This window comes from Globicephala melas, chromosome 10 (assembly GCF_963455315.2).
Source record: "Globicephala melas chromosome 10, mGloMel1.2, whole genome shotgun sequence".
Taxonomy (NCBI): domain Eukaryota; kingdom Metazoa; phylum Chordata; class Mammalia; order Artiodactyla; family Delphinidae; genus Globicephala; species Globicephala melas.
This window is the reverse complement of record NC_083323.1, coordinates 53143318-53164617: the sequence shown is the minus strand read 5'-3', so window position 1 is coordinate 53164617 and position 21300 is coordinate 53143318. Positions and strand designations below refer to the sequence as shown.

Genomic DNA, 21300 nt, shown 5'->3' with positions numbered 1-21300 from the left:
AAATCAAGGCAAGGATAATATGAAACACAGTGAAGTAATCAAATTCTTGATACCTTCAATAATCCTACATCCTTAAGATTAATTCTTAACACAAAAGTATAATATTTTTAATAGAGTACCTTAATGAAATCTGAGCAAGTTTATATGGTAATGGCTTGAGAATTTATGTATTCACTCAACAAGTACAGTATGTTTACTATGTACATGACACTCTGCTAGAAAATATAAAGGAAATATAAGATTTCTACTTTCAAAGAGCATGTAAACCACTTGGCCCATGGATAAGTGGCAGTTAAGGTGGTAAGAGAGTCTAAATAAATGGTATAGATATTAAGTGATATGAGACTTATTTTCTGAATCCTTATTGACTTGTTACATAAGATTTTTTAGTACATATTTTTACTAAAATGAATTAAAACTAATCAAGATAAATTAAATTTGTGATTGGAGCTGAATATTCAAGGAACAGTAGGAGATATATGTGTATGAAAGGGCAGGTTCATGGAAGTCAAAAGAGAAAAATGTTACATGAAGTCGGGATCAATGAGGATTGAGAAAAAAATAGATTTGAGTATTATTAGTTTATTGTTCACCTTGAGGAGTATAATTTCAATAGAGTTGTAGGAGTAGCTGTGATATTTCAGGGAGGCTTGGGGGGAACAGATGTTGAGAAAATGGATACACTGGAATAGAGATGACTTCCCTGAGAATGGGGTCACATCTCTCCATTTTAGGATTTAATTTTGTAAAGTAATGTAGTGAATAAGGAATGGAAATAAAAGTTTTTAGAAGTATTCAAGTATGAACTTTATAAAAATTATTTTTATGGAGGTGTAAAACAGTTTATTATTCAGTTGTGCTTTCTATAAAAATTTATAAATGTTCAGATGTTAAAATAAGTAGAAACGTTTGTATTTTTTTACTTTTTTTTAAAGTTTATCAATGTCAGCTGTTCTGAGTGAGTTATATAAATTAGGAATTAAAATGTATATATCATTGTCCTTTAGGTGTGGCTTTAAAGTGACCAGTCATCTCATTTTTGGTTCTCACTTCAGGAATTTGTGCTAATGTGTTGAGGAGGTAGCTGATGGTAAAGCTTGCAAATTCTTTCTTAGAAGGGGGCAATATTGATGATATTTGTGCAGGCATATTACCAGACTCAGTATCACAACAACAAAAATAATTAAAGAGCTATTATTCTTTGTTTACTGTATGTCAGGTACTAACGTATTTTTATTTAATCACTTAAGACAACTCTGTCAGGTTCAGTAGTAATAACCCCTTTTTACAGATGAAATATAAAACTAGCTTAAATAACCTGCCTGGGGTCACCTATTTAGTAATTGGTAGAGCTTGGATTTGAACCCACATATGTCTCATTCCAGAGCTCCATTCTTTTTTTTTTTTTAATTTATTTATTTTCTTTATTTAATTTTTGGCTGCATTGGGCCTTCGTTGCTGCACGCAGGCTTTTTCTCTAGTTTCAGAGAGCGGGGCCTACTCTTCATTGTGGTGAGCAGGCTTCTCACTGCGATGGCGTCTCTTGTTGCGTAGCACCAGCCCTAGGCGCGCAGGCTTCAGTAGTTGTTGAGCACGGGCTCAGTAGTTGTGGCTCGCAGGCTCAGTAGTTGTGGTGCACGGGCTTAGTTGCTCAGCGCCACGTGGGATCTTCCCGGACCAGGGCTCGAACCCGTGGCCCCTGCATTGGCAGGTGGATTCTTAACCACTGTGCCACCAGGGAAGCCCCAGAGCTCCATTCTTAACCACTTCACTTGTGGCTCAAAGTTTTGTGTGCATCAAAGTCAGGTATGGCATTTTTAAAAAATGCACAAGTCAGGGCCAGTTTCTAGGCTTCATGAATATAAGAATCTTTGGGTATGAGGTCTGGACATATACATTCTTTTAAATGCTACGTGATTCCTCTGTGTATCCTCATTAGAATAAGAAGAAGGAGGAAAAGGAGGAGGTAATACTAGGCAATTTATGAGGATTTATTATGTGCCAGGTACTTTCTAACATGAGGTCATTTCTGTATATTATTATCTCCATTTCATAGATTAAAAAAATTTAGTAGCCTTAAAAAAGCATGAAATTTTGCCATTTGCAACAATATGGATGGACCTGCAAGGTATAATGCTTAGTGAAATATATCAGACAGAGAAAGACAAATACTGTATGTTATCACTTATATGTGGAATCAAAAAAACCCACAAAACAAGACAACCCCCCCCAAAAAACTACTGAATATAGTAAAAAAAAAAAGCAAACTAGTAGTTACCAGTGAGGAGAGGAAAGGAGGAAGGGGCAAATAGGGTAAGGGAGTTAAGAGGTACAAACTGTTATGTATAAAATAAATAAGCAACAAGGTTATATTGTATGGCACAGGGAATATAGCCAATATTTTGTAGTAACTATAATGGAATATAATCTATAAAAATTTTGAATCACTGTGTTGTATACCTGAAACTAATATCATAAATCAGTTATACCTCAATAAAAAGAATTACTCAAGGTTACATAGCTATTAAGTGGTAGTACTGACATGTTAAAAGTTCATAGACATCAGTCTTAACTACTGTATCATATTGTCTCTAGAATGGTGAATTTTTCTACCACAAACATTTTTAGGGTACCTACAGCATTAGCACACGCAGGAATGGTCAACCTGACTATATTTATCTTAGACCCCAGGGTACTTGGTTCAATGGCTTTTACTAGGAAAGAAAGATAATATCACACATTTCCATAATAGATTTTTATCAGCCCTGTAAAAATGTTGAGTATAGAATAATTATGTAATCTTTTTCCTTAAAAATTGTAAAACTATTATCCTTTTAATTTGCTTTTAAAATTTCAGTTGCCTTTTGTTTTTTCTAATGCATTGTCTCCTTTTGAAGTACCACAGCCACTCATCAAAAAATTCTCATGGTTTTAGCTTAGTTTTCATTTAAGTATATTTTACTACCTCTATTAATATTGGGTTAGAGATAGTTGCCCTTTGATCTTTTTACTGAAACTGTTCTTATAACACATGGACCAGGTACTCTAATTTAGCCACTTATGAGATACACTGACTCCCTTTCTGTTGTTGAAATGCCAGCGACTGAGGAACGGGGTTTGTCTTCTGTCTCTGCAACTTTTCTGTTAGTGTCTAAACTGACAACGCTTATCTCTGCCTCTTCTTGACGCCACGCTTCTTTCCCCTGATCTCTGTTGCCTCCTTTCTGCTTTTTGGTTTTTTTTTTCATATTTCCTGATATTAACACATAAACCCTGAGCATTTGAAGACTTCACTAATAAGAATATATATCAGTCAGCTTAGCCTGCCATAACAAAATACTGTAGACTGGATAACTTAAACTATAAAAATTAATTTTCTCATAGTTCTGGAAGCTGGAAGTCCAAAATCAGGTTGCCAGCATGATCAGTTCTGGTGTGGACGCTCTTCCTGGATTGAAAGATGGCTGCCTTCTCACTGTGTCCTCACATGGCAGTGAGAGAGGGAAAGGGAGAGGGAAAAGGGGGAAGAAAAGGGAAAAGAAGTGTGCCTGAGCTCACAAGCTCTTTGGTGTTTCTTCTTATAAGGACATTAATCTTATCGTGTTGGGGCCCCACCCTTATGATCTCATTTAACCTGAATTACCTCTATATAGACCCTATCTCCATATACCATCAGACTGGGGGTTAGAGTTACAGCATATGAAGTTTGGGGGGTGGGGGTCACAATTCAGTCCATAGGCAAATTCTTTCCTTCTGGTCAGAAGACTAGCCATTCTGTGTGTCTGGTATAATTTTTGAATTTTTACTCTTTCCCCACTAAAGCATTCTCTTCTCAATCAAATTTTCCAATTAGGAGCTATTCTAGATACTTGAGGGTGGGCAGAAAGGCTTGTCTTATGATAACTGAGGTTTTGTTCTATTTACTGCTAATTAATCATATATTAATTATAGTCATGCTCTTCACAGTATCCTCAGTTTTATTTACAAGTGAAATATTCAAATTCTCCTTATAATATAAAAATGTATTATGTTTTCTCTCTAGGAACCATCTCTTTTTGCTGTTGCCAAATTGTTAGAAACTGGTCTAGTTAACATGCACCGAATAGAAATTCTATGGAGACCTCTAACTGGCCATCTACTTGAGGTAACCTCTTTTTCTTAATTATTATATTTACTTTTTGTTTAGGATAAAGACATACACAGTGAATTAATAATTGTGGATAACCATAAGAAAAATCAGCATTAACATTTTTTTCCTTGTACTTCTGTCTGTATATTTTATCAGGAACTAAAGTTCTATAGTAATTGTTTTGGTGAAGGAATAGGTTGACTTTTTTGACTGAAAATGGGTGATATATCAATGAAATCTCTGAAGTCTCCTTCAGCTGATAGCTTGGGACCCCTTTCTTTTATTATGTAATCTTTTGATCCCCTCACCTTCAGCTAGTTCTGAAACTTCAAGGCAGTTAGCACTGAGACTTCATACTAAACACTGCTCCTTTACAGCCTTTCCTGTGATTATGAGGTAGCTCTTCTACAAAGGGAAAAAACCTATTTGGTATCACTAATTATAAATAGTGCCAGGGAATTTTATTTGGATTTCTCTTCTCCTGTATTCAGACTGGGGTGAATCTGAAGAATTAGCTGCTTCTTAACAGCTGCTTCTATGGAATACATGTTTATGTGCAGTTTAGGTTTAGGTTGCTGTGATTGTTTCACATTATTTTAGTAATCTGAGAAAGGTATTATTCTTAATAGGAAAAAAATGTGCTTGTCTTTTCTTTCTTTTTTTCCCTCCATTTTATTGGGATTACTTTTATGAGCTATTAAAGATTATATGCAGATTTCTTCATTATGTAATTGTCATCAAATGGCAAAAAATAAGTTTTTTCAAATTTTAGCTCAGTGTTTGATTATGAAGATAGACCTGATTAAGAACCTGAGTATCTGCTGCTTTTGTTTATTCTGATGACGTCATTTACCTTTATGAAATCCTTCCTTTTCTGTGACTTGTTTAGTTTCATTTTTTATCTTCTGTCTCTCTATTGCTTCCTCTTGCCTCTTATTCAGAAGGTAAGCTTTTGGATATTTTCGTATATTCTTCAACCTTTATTGATGCACATTTGATATAACTTTTTACATATGAAAGAATAGAAAATGTGATGTTTTAATTTTTCTTTTCCCAAACTGATGTGTGATGCATAGCTGAAGTATACAAATTAAATATTAATTTTTTTCCACATGTGTACCCTTAGGTGTGCCAGCATCCAAACTCTCGAATGAGAGAATGGGGAGCAGAAGCTTTAACTTCACTTATTAAAGCAGGATTAACATTTAACCATGATCCTCCACTTTCACAAAACCAGGTAAAAAAAAAAAACCTCTTTTTTAAAAGTACTTAATGTAAGATCATCCTCTCCCATGTGTAACTTTTCTTAATTTATCAAATAGATGATAGTCTAAAAGTGGGTCTTGTTGCTTAATATTCTATTTTATTTGTAGGCCATGGATCTCTTACAGAAGGTTGATATGTCTAGATTTTTAGAATTATCTGTATTAAAATTTTTTCTTGTTAATAACACTGAACTAAGTTAATAAATTACCTAGAATTGGTTTCCCGATCTAGAAGTTTTCCTCTTCATGCAGTGCCAAGGCTTCATTTGGGGGCCATACTTTATTAGCCTCTTTTCCTTTGGTCCTTACCTGTCTCTATTTTTATTTTTCCCACTCATTACCCTTACATTGGGAGAAACAAGTGGCAGAAGAGGAAAGCACAATAAAATAGATTTTTATTTTTAAATACTTTTAAAGGTTATTTTATACTTTCAGAGTTTACTTTTGTCATGAATCCTTTGTCCTGACTCCCATAATCATTCACATATATCTTATACAGTTTCTAAAAAGTACACCAAAGTTTTATTATTTGAAGATGGAGTAGGAATGAGGCATTTAATAGCCATTCCCATTGCCCTATTATCTCACTGTATTGTATGTAGTTATAGTCTACAAATTTCCTCAACAAATAATATTGAGTGCATGCTATGCCAGGCAGTATTTTAGCTGCCTGGGAATAGAATGATGAACAGGACAGAGAAGATCATTTTTATAGAGCTTTCATTTTAATGATTTCATATTTTTTTCCTACTACAATTTAAGTTTTTTATAACGAAAGCCCTGTTTGTGTATATATCCTCAGCATCCAGCTTAATACCTGGCACATGGTGAGAGCTTAATAAATGTTTGTTCAGTCAGTGAACCAAATAAATGAATCCTTGGAGAGAAAAAAATTAAAAATGAAGCAAGTGCTTTCAAATGCTGAAAAGAATAGAACAAAGTGCTTTTTTCACTCTGCAACAGTAAAAAAATTTTGTGGTTTTATGTCATCTTTGTCTACTGTACTTGTTCATTTTTAGGAGTACTGAGACTTTTAAATTTCAGTACATGGGGTATGCATTACTAGAGTAAAGGCAAGGTAATTTTAGAAATTGGGAATTGTTTTCTTCTCTCCAAATAGAGCTAGGTGTATATATAGATATATTTCCTTTAGTGAGATTCATTTATATATGTGTCTATAATTAATACCTTTTAACATAAGATCACTCCCTGTTTATCCTGAAATGTAGCATCTTGAAGATTGATTTTTATTTTCTCTTATTAAAAAAAAAGACATAGATGACAAAATAATCCTAATGATTACTGTTAGAGAAATCTTTTTCAATGTTTATTTTACTAAAAGAATTCTCTTTACCATTGCAGTCTGAGTGGAGGTGAATTTAAACTTGAAAGGCAATAGCAGAGCCTTTCCGTGTTCTGGGACTTCTCTTTCTAATTAGCCTCTTGCGTCCTTTTCAGAGGCTGCAGTTGCTTTTACTGAACCCATTAAAGGAGATGTCCAGTGTTAACCATCCAGATATCCGACTCAAGCAATTAGAATGTGTGTTGCAGATTCTGCAGAGTCAGGGAGACAGTCTTGGGCCTGGATGGCCTTTAGTGCTTGGAGTTATGGGAGCAATCAGAAATGATCAAGGGTAAGTGTTTAAAATTAACATCCAAAAAGTGATAGGGAAAGGGAATCCCTCCTAAAATCTTGGGATGATGGTTAATTTTTTATGTATGCCCTTCCTGCTTAAGTTTAAGATCTAGAATAGTTTTTCTTACCCTACCTTCAAGTGGCTATAGGGAATTCTTAGGGCTCACGTTTGTTTTGGAAGGATGGAAAAATTGCTGTTTCTTTGCCATTTATACATGAATACAAGGTTCTTAACAATAAGAAAAATGCATCAATCTAACAAACTTTGAAACACATCCAAAGGCTGAGTTTCCTTTTGGTAAACAATTTGGTAAGATGTAAATGAGCATTTAGTGTTTGACCTCTCTATATATGCTATACTTGCTAGTTAGCCTGATTACATGGATAAGTAGTTCCTGCTCTGAAAGTAGAAACCTGTGGAAAAGGAACAAGGCCTAGAGCCCTAGTAACAGAGTAGTTTGTTATGCTACAAAAGAATAGGACTCCAGTGGGAGGGGTATATGCCTGTGGAGTGGGGCAGAGCCAAAACTATAAAGGACCTTATATGCCTTTATAAATTATTTGGACTTATCCTCAGTACATTTGGGAGGAATTTTAGGATTTTAAGCAGAGGAATGATGTGATTTGTTATGTGTTTGAGATACCTCATTATGTCAGTAGCATGGAGGGGTAAATGGGAAATCCTGCAGCGCTCTCTAGAAATAGGAGACGGATTTGAGCTACTTAATAGATTGACTGTTGGGGTGAAGGCAGAAATAGCAGACAGAGTCGGGGATGACTCCAAGATTTGTGACTTAGGCAGCTTAGTGGATGGTGGTATTATTAACTAAATAGGGAATACAGAAGGAAGAGCACAGTTGGAGGAAATGTATGGACTTGTTTAATTTAAGGTAGTGCATTGCAGTGGCGAGATTTAGCAAACATTTGGATATATTTGTCTGTAATTCTGTGGCAGGACTTACCTTGTTTTGATGACTAGTTTAGGAGTTTTACGTGATTGAAATGCTTGAGACTCCTGTGGAAAATTAATTTTTCTTATTTATCTGTAATAACAAATTTCCTTATATACTATAAAATACAAGATGATTAAAGTGGAAAGATGTCAGCCAAAGCCTAGATCATCCGAACAGTTATAAAATAGAGTGTGTTGTAAGGATGAAATTAATTAATACTTGTAAAATACTTAGAAAGTATATGATATAGTAAATGCTTGAAGTGTTAGCTGTTTTAATGTTTTTATTATTTTTTTCACCACCAGAATTTTTCTCCAAAACCATATACTTCTTATTGTCTTCATTTGAAATACAAAATTACTCTTTACTTTTACAGACTAGATGTAGAATTTTAAATAAAATATAGTATAGCTATAAAAGAATAAGGAACTCATTTTCATTCAGTGAGTGAATTGTGTGTATTCTCCTGTGCTAGGCACCATGCTAGTTACTGAGGGTACAGTGGTGAGAAAGTAGCTGTATCCAATTTCCCTTTTTCATTCAATGTCTATGTTTTGTTTGACTAATTGATGCAATAGAAATAATATGGCATTAGTACATAGTTTCTTTTTTTTTTTAGTTTACTTATTTCTTATTCCTGTGAGTACTTTATTTGTTAATTATTTTTAAGTAAGCATATCTTTTTTTACATTTATGTAAATGATGAAGTACTCTATGATCTATGTTAGGGAAAATTTTCTTGTTCGAATTTTAAAATAAAATTTTACTTCAAATTATTGTAAGGTATATATTTTTCCTTGCATTTCTGTTAAATACATGAGTATAAATTTCTTTTCTTTTGTATTTTCAGAGAATCCTTGATACGAACTGCATTCCAGTGTCTTCAGTTGGTTGTGACAGATTTTCTACCAACAATGCCTTGCACTTGCCTGCAGATAGTTGTAGATGTTGCAGGTAGCTTTGGACTTCATAACCAAGAACTTAATATTAGTTTAACTTCAATAGGTTTATTGGTAAGTATCATTGCCTTCCTTATATAATCTAGAAATCACTGTTTGCAACTGAGAGTGAATGCCAAGCTAATGCTATGCTTTTGACTCTATAGGAGTCATTTAAATGACTTTTCAGTACCAAACTTATACCTTGTATGAAGGGTTAAAAAATATCATTTAAGAAATAATTATTTAAAAGCAGAGTATTTGGAATAATTTTGATATATTGAGCTGAAATTTGGCTTTTGTAAGGTTTGTTATGGGAGAATTTAGTAAACAAATAATAGTACATACAAGAGAAATGTTCAGTTGACTCTGCTGTGAAGGGTAATTGATTTCTTTTTAAATTTAATTTTATTTATTTTTTTATACAGCAGGTTCTTATTATCTGTTTTATACATATTAGTGTATATATGTCAATCCCAATCTCCCAGTTCATCCTACCACCACCACTACCCCCTTTCCCCCTCTTGGTGTCCATACATTTGTTCTCTACATCTGTGTCTCTATTTCTGCCTTGCAAACTGATTCATCTGTACCATTTTTCTAGATTCCACATATATGCATTAATATACGATATTTGTTTTTCTCTTTCTGACTTACTTCACTCTGTATCACAGTCTCTAGGTCCATCCACATCTGAACAAATGACCCAATTTTGTTCCTTTTTATGGCTGAGTAATATTCCATTGTGTACATGTACCACATCTTCTTTATCCATTCATCTGTCAATGGGCATTTAGGTTGCTTGCATGACCTGGCTATTGTAAGTAGTGCTGCACTGAACATTGATGTGCATGTGTCTTTTTGAATTATGGTTTTCTCAGGGTATATGCCCAGTGGTGGGATTGCTGGGTCATATGATAATTCTATTTTTAGTTTTTTAAGGAACCTCCATACTGTTCTCCATAGTGGCTGTATCAATTTACATTCCCACCAACAGTGCAAGAGGGTTCCCTTTTCTCCACACCCTCCCCAGCATATGTTGTTTGTAGGTTTTCTGATGATGCCCATTCCAACCGGTGTGAGGTGATACCTCATTGTAGTTTTGATTTGTATTTCTCTAATAATTAGTGATGTTGAGCAGCTTTTGTTTTTTTGTTTTTAAGCCTTCATGCTTCTTATTTTTTTTTATTTCTAAATTTGTTTATTTATTCATTTATGGCTGCGTTGGGTCTTCGTTGCGCGCGGGCTTTCTCTCGTTGCGGAGAGCAGGGGCTACTTTTCGTTGCGGTGTGTGGGCTTCTCATTGTGGTGGCTTCTCTTGTTACGGAGCATGGGCTCTAGGCACGTGAGCTTCAGTAGTTGTGGCATGCAGGCTCAGTAGTTGTGGTGCACGGGCTTAGTTGCTTTGCGGCATGTGAGATCTTCCCGGACCAGGGCTCGAACCCTTGTCCCCTGCTTGGCAGACGGATTCTCAACCACTGCACCACCAGGGAAGTCCGAGCAGCTTTTTCTGTGCCTTTTGGCCATCTGTATGTCTTCTTTGGTGAAATGTCTATTTAGGTCTTCTGCCCATTTTTGAATTGGGTTGTTTGTTTTTTAAATGTTGAACTGCATGAGCTGTTTATATATTTTGGAGATTAATTCTTTGTCCGTTGATTCGTTTGCAAATATTTTCTTCCATTCTGAGGGTTGTCTTTTCGTCTCGTTTAAAGTTTCCTTTGGGGCTTCCCTGGTGGCGCAGTGGTTGAGAGTCCGCCTGCTGATGCAGGGGACACGGGTTCGTGCCCTGGTCCTGGAAGATCCCACATGCCACGGAGCGGCTGGGCCCGTGAGCCATGGCCGCTGAGCCTGTGCATCCGGAGCCTGTGTTCCGCAACGGGAGAGGCCACAACAGTGAGAGGCCCGCGTACCACAAAAAAAAAAAAAAGTTTCCTTTGCTGTGCAAAAGCTTTTAAGTTTCATGAGGTCCCATTTGTTTATTTTTATTTCCAGTACTCTAGGAGGTGGGTCAGAAAAGACCTTGCTGTGATTTATGTCAAAGAGTGTTCTTCCTATGTTTTCTTCTCAGAGTTTTATAGTGTCCGGTCTTACATTTAGGTTTCTAATCCATTTTGAGTTTATTGTTGTGTATGGTGTAAGGGAGGGTTCTAACTTCATTCTTTTACATGTAGCTGTCCAGTTTTCCTAGCACCCCCTTTTTTTGTGTGTGTGTATGAAATTACAAAATATTATTAAATGATAGTAAGGGATTGTTTAATAATTTTGTTAGGTTAATAATGGTATCATGGTTATGTTTTTTAAAGCCTTTTCTAGTAGAGATTATAAAATATAGGCATGAAGAAAATATGACAAAATGTTAACAATTGTTATATCTAGATGTGGTGGTTATATCAGTATATTGATATATTCTCCCTGTTTTTCTGTATGTTCTTGAAATTTTTCATATTAAACATTTTGTTTCTTTTTCATTCTCCTTCATTTCTTTTAATTTTTACTGTGAAGTAAAGATACACCCAGACACCTCAGTACCCATCACCCAAGCCAGGAAATGGCACATCACCCTACTTAAGACCCTTCATATGCCTCTCTCAGATTGCACTGGTCTCCTCTGTCAGAGTCATTTGTATCCTGAAATTTCTGTTACTTGCTTCCCTGTTTTTCTGTATAGTTTTTATCACTTTATGCTTTTACACTTAAATAATATATTGTTTGCAGTTGCCTGTTTATGAAACAGAATAAGTAGAATCATACTTTAATCTTCTGTTGTTTCTTTGCTCAACATTTATTTTTGAGATTCACTCCTGGTGATTTAATCATGCAGTATTTCATTTTATGATTATACCACAATTTAATGATCCAGTCTACCTTTGGTGAACATTTGGATTATTTCTTGGTCTTTGCAGTTATGAGCAATGCTGTCATAAAGATTCTTGCACTAGTGCAAGGAATTTTTTGAGGGCACATAGCCTACATTGGAATTGCTGGGTCTTTATGTATGTGCATGTTCAACTTTCTAGGTAGAACCAACTTGTTTTCTTTTTTCTTTTATTTATTGAGGTATAGTTGATTTATAATATTATATTAGTTTCAGGTATACAACATAGTGATTAAAAATTTTTATGATTATACTCCATTTAAAGTTATTATAAAATATTGGCTCTACTCCCTGTGCTTTACAATATTTCCTTGTAGCTTGTTTATTTTATACATAGTAGTTTATACCTCTTAATCTCCTATTCCTATATTGTCCTTTCCCACTTCCATCTCCCCTCTAGTTTGTTCTGTATGAGTCTCTTTCTCTGTTGTTGTATTCATTTGTTTGACTCATCTTAGATTCTGCATATAAATGATAACATACAGTATTTGTCTTTCTTTGTCTGACTTATTTCACTAACCATAATACCTTCCAGGTTCATCCATGTTGTTGAAAAAGGCAAATTTTCATTCTTCTTTATAGCTGAGTAGTATTCCATCGTGTGTGTGTGTGTGCGTGTGTGTGTACGTGTATATATATAGAGAGAGATATAGACAGATATATATATAATACATACAATCTATTTATTTACCTATCTAGCTACCACATCTTCTTTATCCATTCATCTGTTGATGGGCACTTAGGTAACTCTATATCCTGGCTATTGTAAATAGTGCTGCTATGAACATTGGGGTGCATGTGTCTTTTCAAATTAGTGTTTTCATTTTTTCCAAATATATATCTAGGAGTGGAATTTCTGGATCATATGGTAGTTCTATTTTTAGTTTTTTGAGGAACCTCCATACTGTTTTCCACATTGACTGCACCAATTTTTTCAAATTATTAATGTTAACATAAGATTGCTCCCTCAAATTCTGAAATCAGTCAGAGACACTTGACAGAAGAGGAGATATTTTCATTAAATCCATTCTACTAGAAAAGGAGTTTCTGAAATAATTGTTTTTTTAATTCTGAAAAAGTATGTGTTGCATATCTATGTGTTTAAAATAAAATCTATGAATAAATTGATATTTTCTCCTTTGCTTTTTAGTGGAATATTTCAGATTATTTTTTCCAAAGAGGAGAAACTATTGAAAAAGAATTAAATAACGAAGAAGCAGCACAGCAAAAGCAGGCAGAAGAAAAAGGAGTGGTTTTAAATCGGCCGTTCCACCCTGCACCACCGTTTGATTGTTTGTGGTTGTGTCTTTATGCAAAATTGGGTGAACTATGTGTGGACCCCCGTCCTGCTGTCAGGAAGAGTGCAGGGCAAACTCTATTTTCGACAATTGGTGCACATGGAACTTTATTACAGCCCTCAACGTGGCACACTGTTATTTGGAAGGTACTGTAAAATAGCTTCAGTTATCAGTTCTTAATTGAGACATGCTTATATACTTTTTCAATTAAACTTGTTCCTATTAATTTAAAAAAAATTTTTTTAATTTTTAGTTTTTTTATTGAACTCTAGTTGATTTAAAATGTGTTAGTTTCACTTTCACTGAATGTGATTCAGTTATACATTTATATTCTTTTTCTTCCTATTAATTTTTAAAGAAGAGTTTCCATCTGTGCATTTGGCAAAACAGAAAATGTTAGCTTTGTCGTATTTTTAATTGCACCTGACATAGATCAGATTAAATACTAAAAGCCTCATCTTTTTATCTCTTTATCTCCTTTGCACTTCCCTTTCTCCTCGTTTTCCCCTGTGGTAATAGAACTAGTAGTTGCTAAACCACTACCTATAATTCAAATATAATATAGTCAAATGAAAATTTTCACCAGTAGTGAAATTTACTTGCAGGCTCACCAAACAAAAACCACCTCCAATTTGTAAATTCCATGTTCGTTCATTAAATATGCAGTTTCATTTTTTTAATTTTTCAATTTTATCTTCTTTTTAAAATGTTCTTACAGGGTCAACAGCTTGTTAGTGAGCATCCCCTCTTTGCTAAAAGCTCTCTGTTTTTTGTTTAATCTGTTCCATTTTAATAAAATTCTATTTATAATCCTTCCATTGCTTTTGTGAATTTTTGAAATCAGCAAGTTTGATGGTAGGCAAAATGGTAAACCTTCATTGTATTTAACAGTGTTTTCAGTTTAATAAAAAGACCCCAGAATGTCTTCTTAAAAAATTAATATGTTCCCTAATAAAAATAATTAAAAGCCCTGCTCCCCACTCCTATGTCTTCTGGTTTTTTTTCGTTTTTTTTTTTTTTTTTAACTAGCTGCACCACGCGGCATGAGGGATGTCAGGGATCTAACCCGGGCCCCCTGCATTGGAAGAGTAGTCTTAACCACTGGACCACCAGGGAAGTCCTCTCTTGTGTCTTCTGTTTCAACTCTATCCCCTGGCTTCTCAGTTCACAAACATGCTGCAGAGTCCTTTACTGTTTTAAAAAACAAACTGATATTTTCTCTGATTTCTGTTTTCTTTTCAGACAGCTTCATTGTTAATCTTGCTGCCTAAATCTCAATAACTTTTTTTCTTTCTCAATTCCCCTGCATTCCCTTACCCCCTTGTAATTTGATATCCAGATTATTCTACTTCAGAGTATCTTAAACCTTAGCATGTAACAGAATCTCCTAGAGGACTTAATAAAGAACAAATTGCTTGAACCACTGTCCCCAACCCCCTAGAGTTTCTGATTTCTTTCAAACCCTGGCGCAAGGACTGAGAATTTGCATGTCTGTGAAGCTCCTGGGTGATGCTGATGGTTCTGAGACCATATTTTTAGAACCACACAAATTGTTCATAGGCTCTACAAGTAGTCTTCTAATTGCCAAGTCTCTTGCCCCATGCTCAATCCTTATCCTGCTCATTTTTTGTAGCATTTAATACTGCTGATTATTTTTTCCTTGAAATGTCTCTTCCTTTGGCTTGTGTTCCACAGCATGCGTGTGCTTCTCTACTCAATTTTTATTTTATTTTTTGGGCTCCTATTACTTCCTCTGATTCTACATTTTAAATGTAAACATTCCCCAAATCCCAACCGCTTCCTGCTTGATTTTTTTCAAGCACCTTCATCCAGTCCTGAAGTTTCAGCAGTAACCTCTGTCCAGATGTCACTCATATATTTGCCTGGATCCCTCTTCTTAGCTTCATTCCCTTCTTGTACGTTACCCCCTAGATGCTCCATTGGCACCTCAGCTCAGTAAGTCTTAGACAATAGTCTATCCAATTTATTTTAATTTTTCATATTCCATGACCTTAAGGATAAACTTAATATAAGGATACCTCAGTTGGTCAGTTTCGTCTAATATATGGGGATTGATCAGAATGTCAGGTGTAATTCTTTGTAACAATGCCTAATTTTCTATGCTGTTACTTAAGCTGTGTTATCAATACTTTTTATATGCATTGTTATAAATATTTAGGTTCTCTTTCATCTATTGGACCGAGTTCGAGAGTCTTCTACCACTGCAGACAAAGAAAAGATTGAGTCCGGAGGTGGCAATATTCTCATTCATCATTCAAGGGACACAGCAGAGAAGCAATGGGCTGAGACATGGGTTTTAACATTGGCCGGAGTAGCAAGAATCTTCAACACTAGAAGATATTTACTGCAACCTTTAGGTAGATACACTTTTTTTTTTTCTGAGGATACAAGTAATTAATGTTAAAGGAAATTTGGAAAATACAGGAGATTCTTTAAAGTTCATATACAATGCTACTTTCCAAGAAGAATCCATCTTAACTGCCAGTCTTTGTGTTATGTGTGGTGTGTGCATGAGCATGCACGTTTTCATTCATTTCACTGAAAAAGTATGTAATGTGCACCTACTGCGGGTGAGTCTCTAGGGGATACAATGTCCTTGCTATATCATGGGTATGAGGGAAGAGCTATAATTACATAAATAAATACAAAATTGCTACAATGATCAGTGCTAAAAGGAGCTTATAATAGATTGTGTGCTTATAATAGATATTTGACCAGGCCAGTGAGGTACGTATAGGCTTCCCTGAGAAACCAGTATTTTATCTGAGTAGTAGTTCATCAGGCAAGGGCAGGAGGAACTGGGAAGAGCCTTACAGGCAGAGAGAATGTGTAAAAGAGATGGGAGAAGATTGAGGAGATGGGGATGGTGGGGACCCCGGCATGTTTGAAGGTCTGGAATGAAGAGAACACAGAAAAGTGTAATTCCACATGAGGTTGTAGAGGTAGAGAGAGGCCAGAGCATGGAACACTTTGTAGGTTATGTTCAAAAGTTAAGACTTTATTCTAAGAGCACTGGCAGGTTTTAATCCATGATGTGATATGATCAGATATGCAGTTCAGAAATATCACTTCAGATGGTATGTGTGGAATGGAATGGCCACAAAGAAGAATGGTAGGATACTGTTAGACTGGTGAGGAAACTTGGTTGTGTAGATCAATGCCTCTCAACCAGGGCCAATTTTGCCCAACCTACTCCCTCCCCCCACAGGATATTTGACAATGTCTGGAGACAGTTTTGGTTGTCACAACTGGGGAAGGACATGCACTACTGGCTTCTGGGGGGAGTAGCAGCCAGGGATGCTGCTACACATCTTACAATGCACAGGATAGCCCCTACAACAAAGAGTTATCCAACCCAAAATGTCAGTAGTATTGAGATTGAGAAACTCTGGTGTAGATTATAATAACTTCCTTCAATTCTGGTGGTAGGGCTGGGAGTGGTTGAGAAAAGTGAACAGAAGTACTTTTGTACATAATTGTGAACAAGTACATATTATTTTTTTAATTTATTATTTTATGGTTGGTTCCCCCCCCATTACGTTAAAGCATAAGCATATTTACTCTTTTCGTGGGCATTTTTGTGTGGTGTTCATCATGTACACTTTAGGGCTCTCTCTATTTTATATATACATATACATATATATATATAATGTACATACGTATACATTTTAAATCTTAGTTTTTTGTTTTCATGTAAAATTTACATATAATGAAATGTGCCAATCTTAACTGTATGTTTGCTGAGTTTTGACAAATAAGCATCGTTTTTAATACCTCTGTGATAGTTACTTTATCTTAAAAGCTAAGAACTAATAGATTTAGATTTTTTAAAATGAAGACATGATGCAGTTCATGTAGCTTTGATGATTTTTTATAATTTGAACACTAGGAAATGGTTTTTATTATTTTAGAATAAGGTGGTGTCAGGGTGATGCTCATAGAATGGTTCAGAAGTGTTCCTTCCTCTGCAGTTTTTTTTGAGTAGTTTGAGAAGGATAGGTGTTAACTCTTCTCTAAATGTTTGGTAGAATTCACCTATGAAGCCATCTGGTCCTGGATGTTTGTTCATTGGAGTTTTTAAATTACTGATTCAATTTCATAACCAATAATTGTTCATATTTTCTGTTTCTTCCTGGTTCAGTCTTGGGAGATTCTTTCAAAGAATTTGTCCATTTCTTCTAGGTTGTCCATTTTATTGGTGTATAGTTGTTCATAGAAGTCTCTTATGATTCTTTGTATTTCTGTGGTGTCAGTTGTAACTTCTTCTTTTTCATTTCTGATTTTATTGATTTGGGCCCTCTCCCTTTTTTTCTTGATGAGTCTGGCTGAAGGTTTGTCAATTTGGTTTATCTTTTCAAAGAAGCAGCTTTTAGTTTCATTGATCTTTTCTATTGTTGTTTTAGTCTCTATTTCATTTATTTCTGCTCTGATCTTTATGATTTCTTTCCTTCTACTAACTTTGGGTTTTGTTCTTTTTTCTCTAGTTCCCTTAGGTGTAAAGTTAGGTTGTTCATTTGAGATTTTTCTTATTTCCTGAAGTAAGCTCGTATGGCTATAAACTTTCCTATTAGAACTGCTTTTGCTGGCGTCCCAAAGGTTTTGGATCATTGTGTTTTCATTTTCATTTGTCTCTAGGTATTTTTTGATTTCCTCTTTGATTTCTTCAGTGATCCATTGGCTGTTTAGTAGCATATTGTTTAGCCTCCACATGTTTGTGGTTTTTTGCAGTTTTTTTCTTGTAGTTGAAAATTTTGCCATTTGCAGCAACATGGGTAGACTTGCAGGGCATTATGCTAAGTGAAGTAAGTCAGACAGAGAAAGACAAATACTGATATGATATCACTTCTATGTAGAATCTAAAAAATAAAACAAACTAGTGAATATAACAAAAAAGAAGCAGACTCACAGATACAGAGAACAAATTAGTGGTTACCAGTGGGGACAGGGGGCAAGTGGGGCAATACAGGGGTGGAGGACTGGGAGCTGCAAACTATTGGGTATAAGATAGGCTGCAAGGATGTATTTTACAACACTGGAATATAGCCAGTATTTTGTAATAATTGTAAATAGAGTGTAACCTTTAAAAATTGTATAAAAATTTTTAAAAATATTTTTAAATAATACGGTTAATATTTTTAACATAACCATGTGCAATATATAATTATACCTAGTCTTTTAGAAAGAAGACTTCTTCCTAGACATAGAATATATTAATGAAAGAATTGCTGGGTTTTTTCCTAACTATGGCATAGAATATTCTAAATCTGAGACTTGGTCACCATTCTGGTGGGGAAATGTAATGTTTCATCTGACTTTTGGACTGGAATGGCAACAAGCAGAAGTATTTTGTTTTGTTGTTTTGATAGTTTTTAGACAAAAATTTTTTAAACTCTTTGAACAGTTTACTGAAAAATCTGTTTTTTATTGTATGTAAATTATACTTCAATTTTTTTTAAAAAAAAAAGTATGGAGAGGAAGAGGCATATAACTGGGCAAGTGTTATCATTTATCCTGTAAAGGCAGAGCAATACTTACTGTTTTATACCAGACTTAGTTCCAGCTTTCCAATTAACTGAATGCTTCCTCAGTCATATATGGGTTTATCCCTTCTTGAAAAAACATCTAGTCTTTGATAGCTTTTGTGAAGTGAAATTCTTTAAACCTCGATTATCTCTATTTCATAGCCTACTTATGTTATCCTTTGCAGAATGTCAGTTCCTCTGATTTTTGCATTATTTAAATACAAATAGGTGGGTAATAATCCATGCTACTAACAAAGCCATTGGGCTAGATGTCTGTAGGAACAAGATCATTTTTTGCTGGGCTTCATAGGAACAAACCACACCGGGCCATAGAGAGTTTCATTATAAACGTACTTAGTTGGTCACAGGAGTAGAGCAAGAGATTGAATTGATTAGTGGAAACAACAGCTACCATTCAGCCCATGCTCTTCTGATGGTAGATCAGTCGACTCGGTTTTACATGGGAGAAATAAATTTAGACTCATTGTAAAAGGACAGTCTAATCTTTATGGTGCATTTTCTCCTGGCAACTCACTGATGGGGGAAAAATGTTTAAGAAAATTCCACAACTGTAAAATTATTTAAATATGAAAACCAAAGTGTAAAGTTAAGATTTTTATGGAGTATGATTTACAGTTTATTTTAAACATTTAGACGGATAAAAAAAGTGTATCATTGTTATAACTTTTCCAATATGCTTAAGAATGGGAACATCTTACTTAATCATTAATAAAGGTAGATGGATAGACTGAAGATGTTACTGAAAAGTTTTTGTTTTCACCCTCTTAAGTTTTTATTCTGTTCTCCTTAGGCAGAAGTACTAGAATAGAAACATGTATACATACATTTACAGAGTTTTATTTTTAAGACCAAAACCGTGTTTGATATACTCATTATCCTCTTCTTGATGCTGTATGTTCCTGTAGCTGACAAAAATTTTTTACTGGGTTTTTGGGTTGTAATGATTTTAATTCACATTGTTAGTACCTTAGCATATTTTTTCTAGTTCTATAGGAATTTAAGCAGAAAAATAAAGCAAATAAACTTTAAAGTGTCTAATAGTAAGAGAAAATTTGATCTCTTTTATGGTGATAAATTTTTTTTTCCCTCTTCCTAATATAGGAGATTTTTCAAGAGCATGGGATGTTCTTCTTGACCATATACAATCAGCAGCACTCAGCAAAAACAATGAAGTATCTCTGGCTGCGCTGAAAAGCTTCCAGGAAATTTTACAGATTGTGACCCCTGTCAGAGACTCAGATAAGCCTGAGACACCACCTGCAGTTAATGTCCCTGTGCCTGTCCTTTTAGGGTCCATATCAGGCCCTGGCCTGAACAGGCCATTTGTAAGAACAGATTCCATTGGAGAAAGACTTGGAAGATATAGCAGCTCTGAGCCACCCGTAGTTACTGATGAGCTTGAAGATTTGAATCTCTGGTGGGCTGCATGGAATACCTGGTATAGAGTTGGATCTGAAAGCACTAAGCCTCCTATTACTTTTGATAAACTAACTTTCATTCCCAGCCAGCCTTTTCTTACAGCTTTAATTCAAATATTTCCAGCTCTTTACCAACACATAAAAACTGGTTTCAACATGGATGATTTGCAAAAGTTGGGAGTCATACTACACAGTGCCGTTTCAGTCCCAATAAGTTCAGATGCATCCCCTTTCATTCTTCCATCTTACACTGAAGCAGTTTTGACAAGTTTACAGGAAGCTGTACTTACAGCTCTAGATGTTCTCCAAAAGGTAATAGAATTTTAGTGGCTATCTAAGCAATATTGAATATGGTTCTCTGGAACTTTTTTTTACTTCCCTATATATTTTTTGGGATAAATTCTGGATCATCAAGATTGTTGTGTGTGTATACTTTGGGATGAATTCAAGATTGTAAAGATCAAAAAAAAAAGATTGTAAATATCCATTTATTTTTAAAACTTTTATTTTTCTAATATATTTTAAAAGGTCTTTCAGGTTTATTTTGAGAGTCTTTAAGAAACTGCCTGCATTCTCTTGCTTCTGTTCACCAGCTTTTTTTGGTTTGTTCATGTAACTCTTCACAAGAGGATATACTTTTGGAATGACAACTTTAGTAAAGTATCTCTATAATTAGAAAATTAATAAGCCATAGGATTATATTTTGGTTTTTTCATCTGTACTTAAATTTAGCTCTGGAATTGTTGGAAGCCTATATTTTTAAAAAAAGAAGTAAGAATAAATTTATAAAGTATTTTTCTCACAGAAATTTTAAAAAGATATATTTTAACCTATGTGTGTTTTGTTCCTGCAAAATATATATGTATATATATATTAAAACAGACCTAAAAATTATTGAGCACATTCCAGTTAGCAAGCAAGACCAGATCAAAATCAAAGAATGTTTTAAACTGTCAAGGTAATTATTAGCACAATTCACAACAACCAAAATGCTAAACAAAAAAAATGCCACCTGAAGAGCCAGCAATCTCAACAAAGTAGCTATGACATTCTAACAAAATTAGAATGGAAGTATTAGATTCTGATTACACATGTGTTATCAGTAGCCATTTGTGTACTGAAGATCATGTTTTCTAATTAAATGATTGCCTTATATGCAACTGGATTGAAGAAAACTTTCAAAGTAAGAATGGTGGTTTCTACTACACCATAATATGCCTTGAA

The 21300-nt window shown here is 34.7% G+C and overlaps 1 protein-coding gene across 5 annotated transcripts in view; it reads left to right on the top strand.

Moving 5' to 3' along the window:
- MON2 (MON2 homolog, regulator of endosome-to-Golgi trafficking) overlaps positions 1 to 21300 on the top strand; it is a 126400-nt gene that overhangs the window by 63543 nt on the left and 41557 nt on the right. For all 5 annotated transcript variants that reach the window (XM_030866417.3, XM_030866416.3, XM_070046383.1 and 2 more), the window contains 7 exons: positions 4043 to 4144; positions 5256 to 5366; positions 6853 to 7028; positions 8834 to 8996; positions 12947 to 13240; positions 15274 to 15472; positions 19760 to 20388. In XM_030866417.3, the coding sequence (XP_030722277.1) occupies positions 4043 to 4144; positions 5256 to 5366; positions 6853 to 7028; positions 8834 to 8996; positions 12947 to 13240; positions 15274 to 15472; positions 19760 to 20388 (1674 nt within the window). The remainder of the gene's footprint in view (positions 1 to 4042; positions 4145 to 5255; positions 5367 to 6852; positions 7029 to 8833; positions 8997 to 12946; positions 13241 to 15273; positions 15473 to 19759; positions 20389 to 21300) is intronic.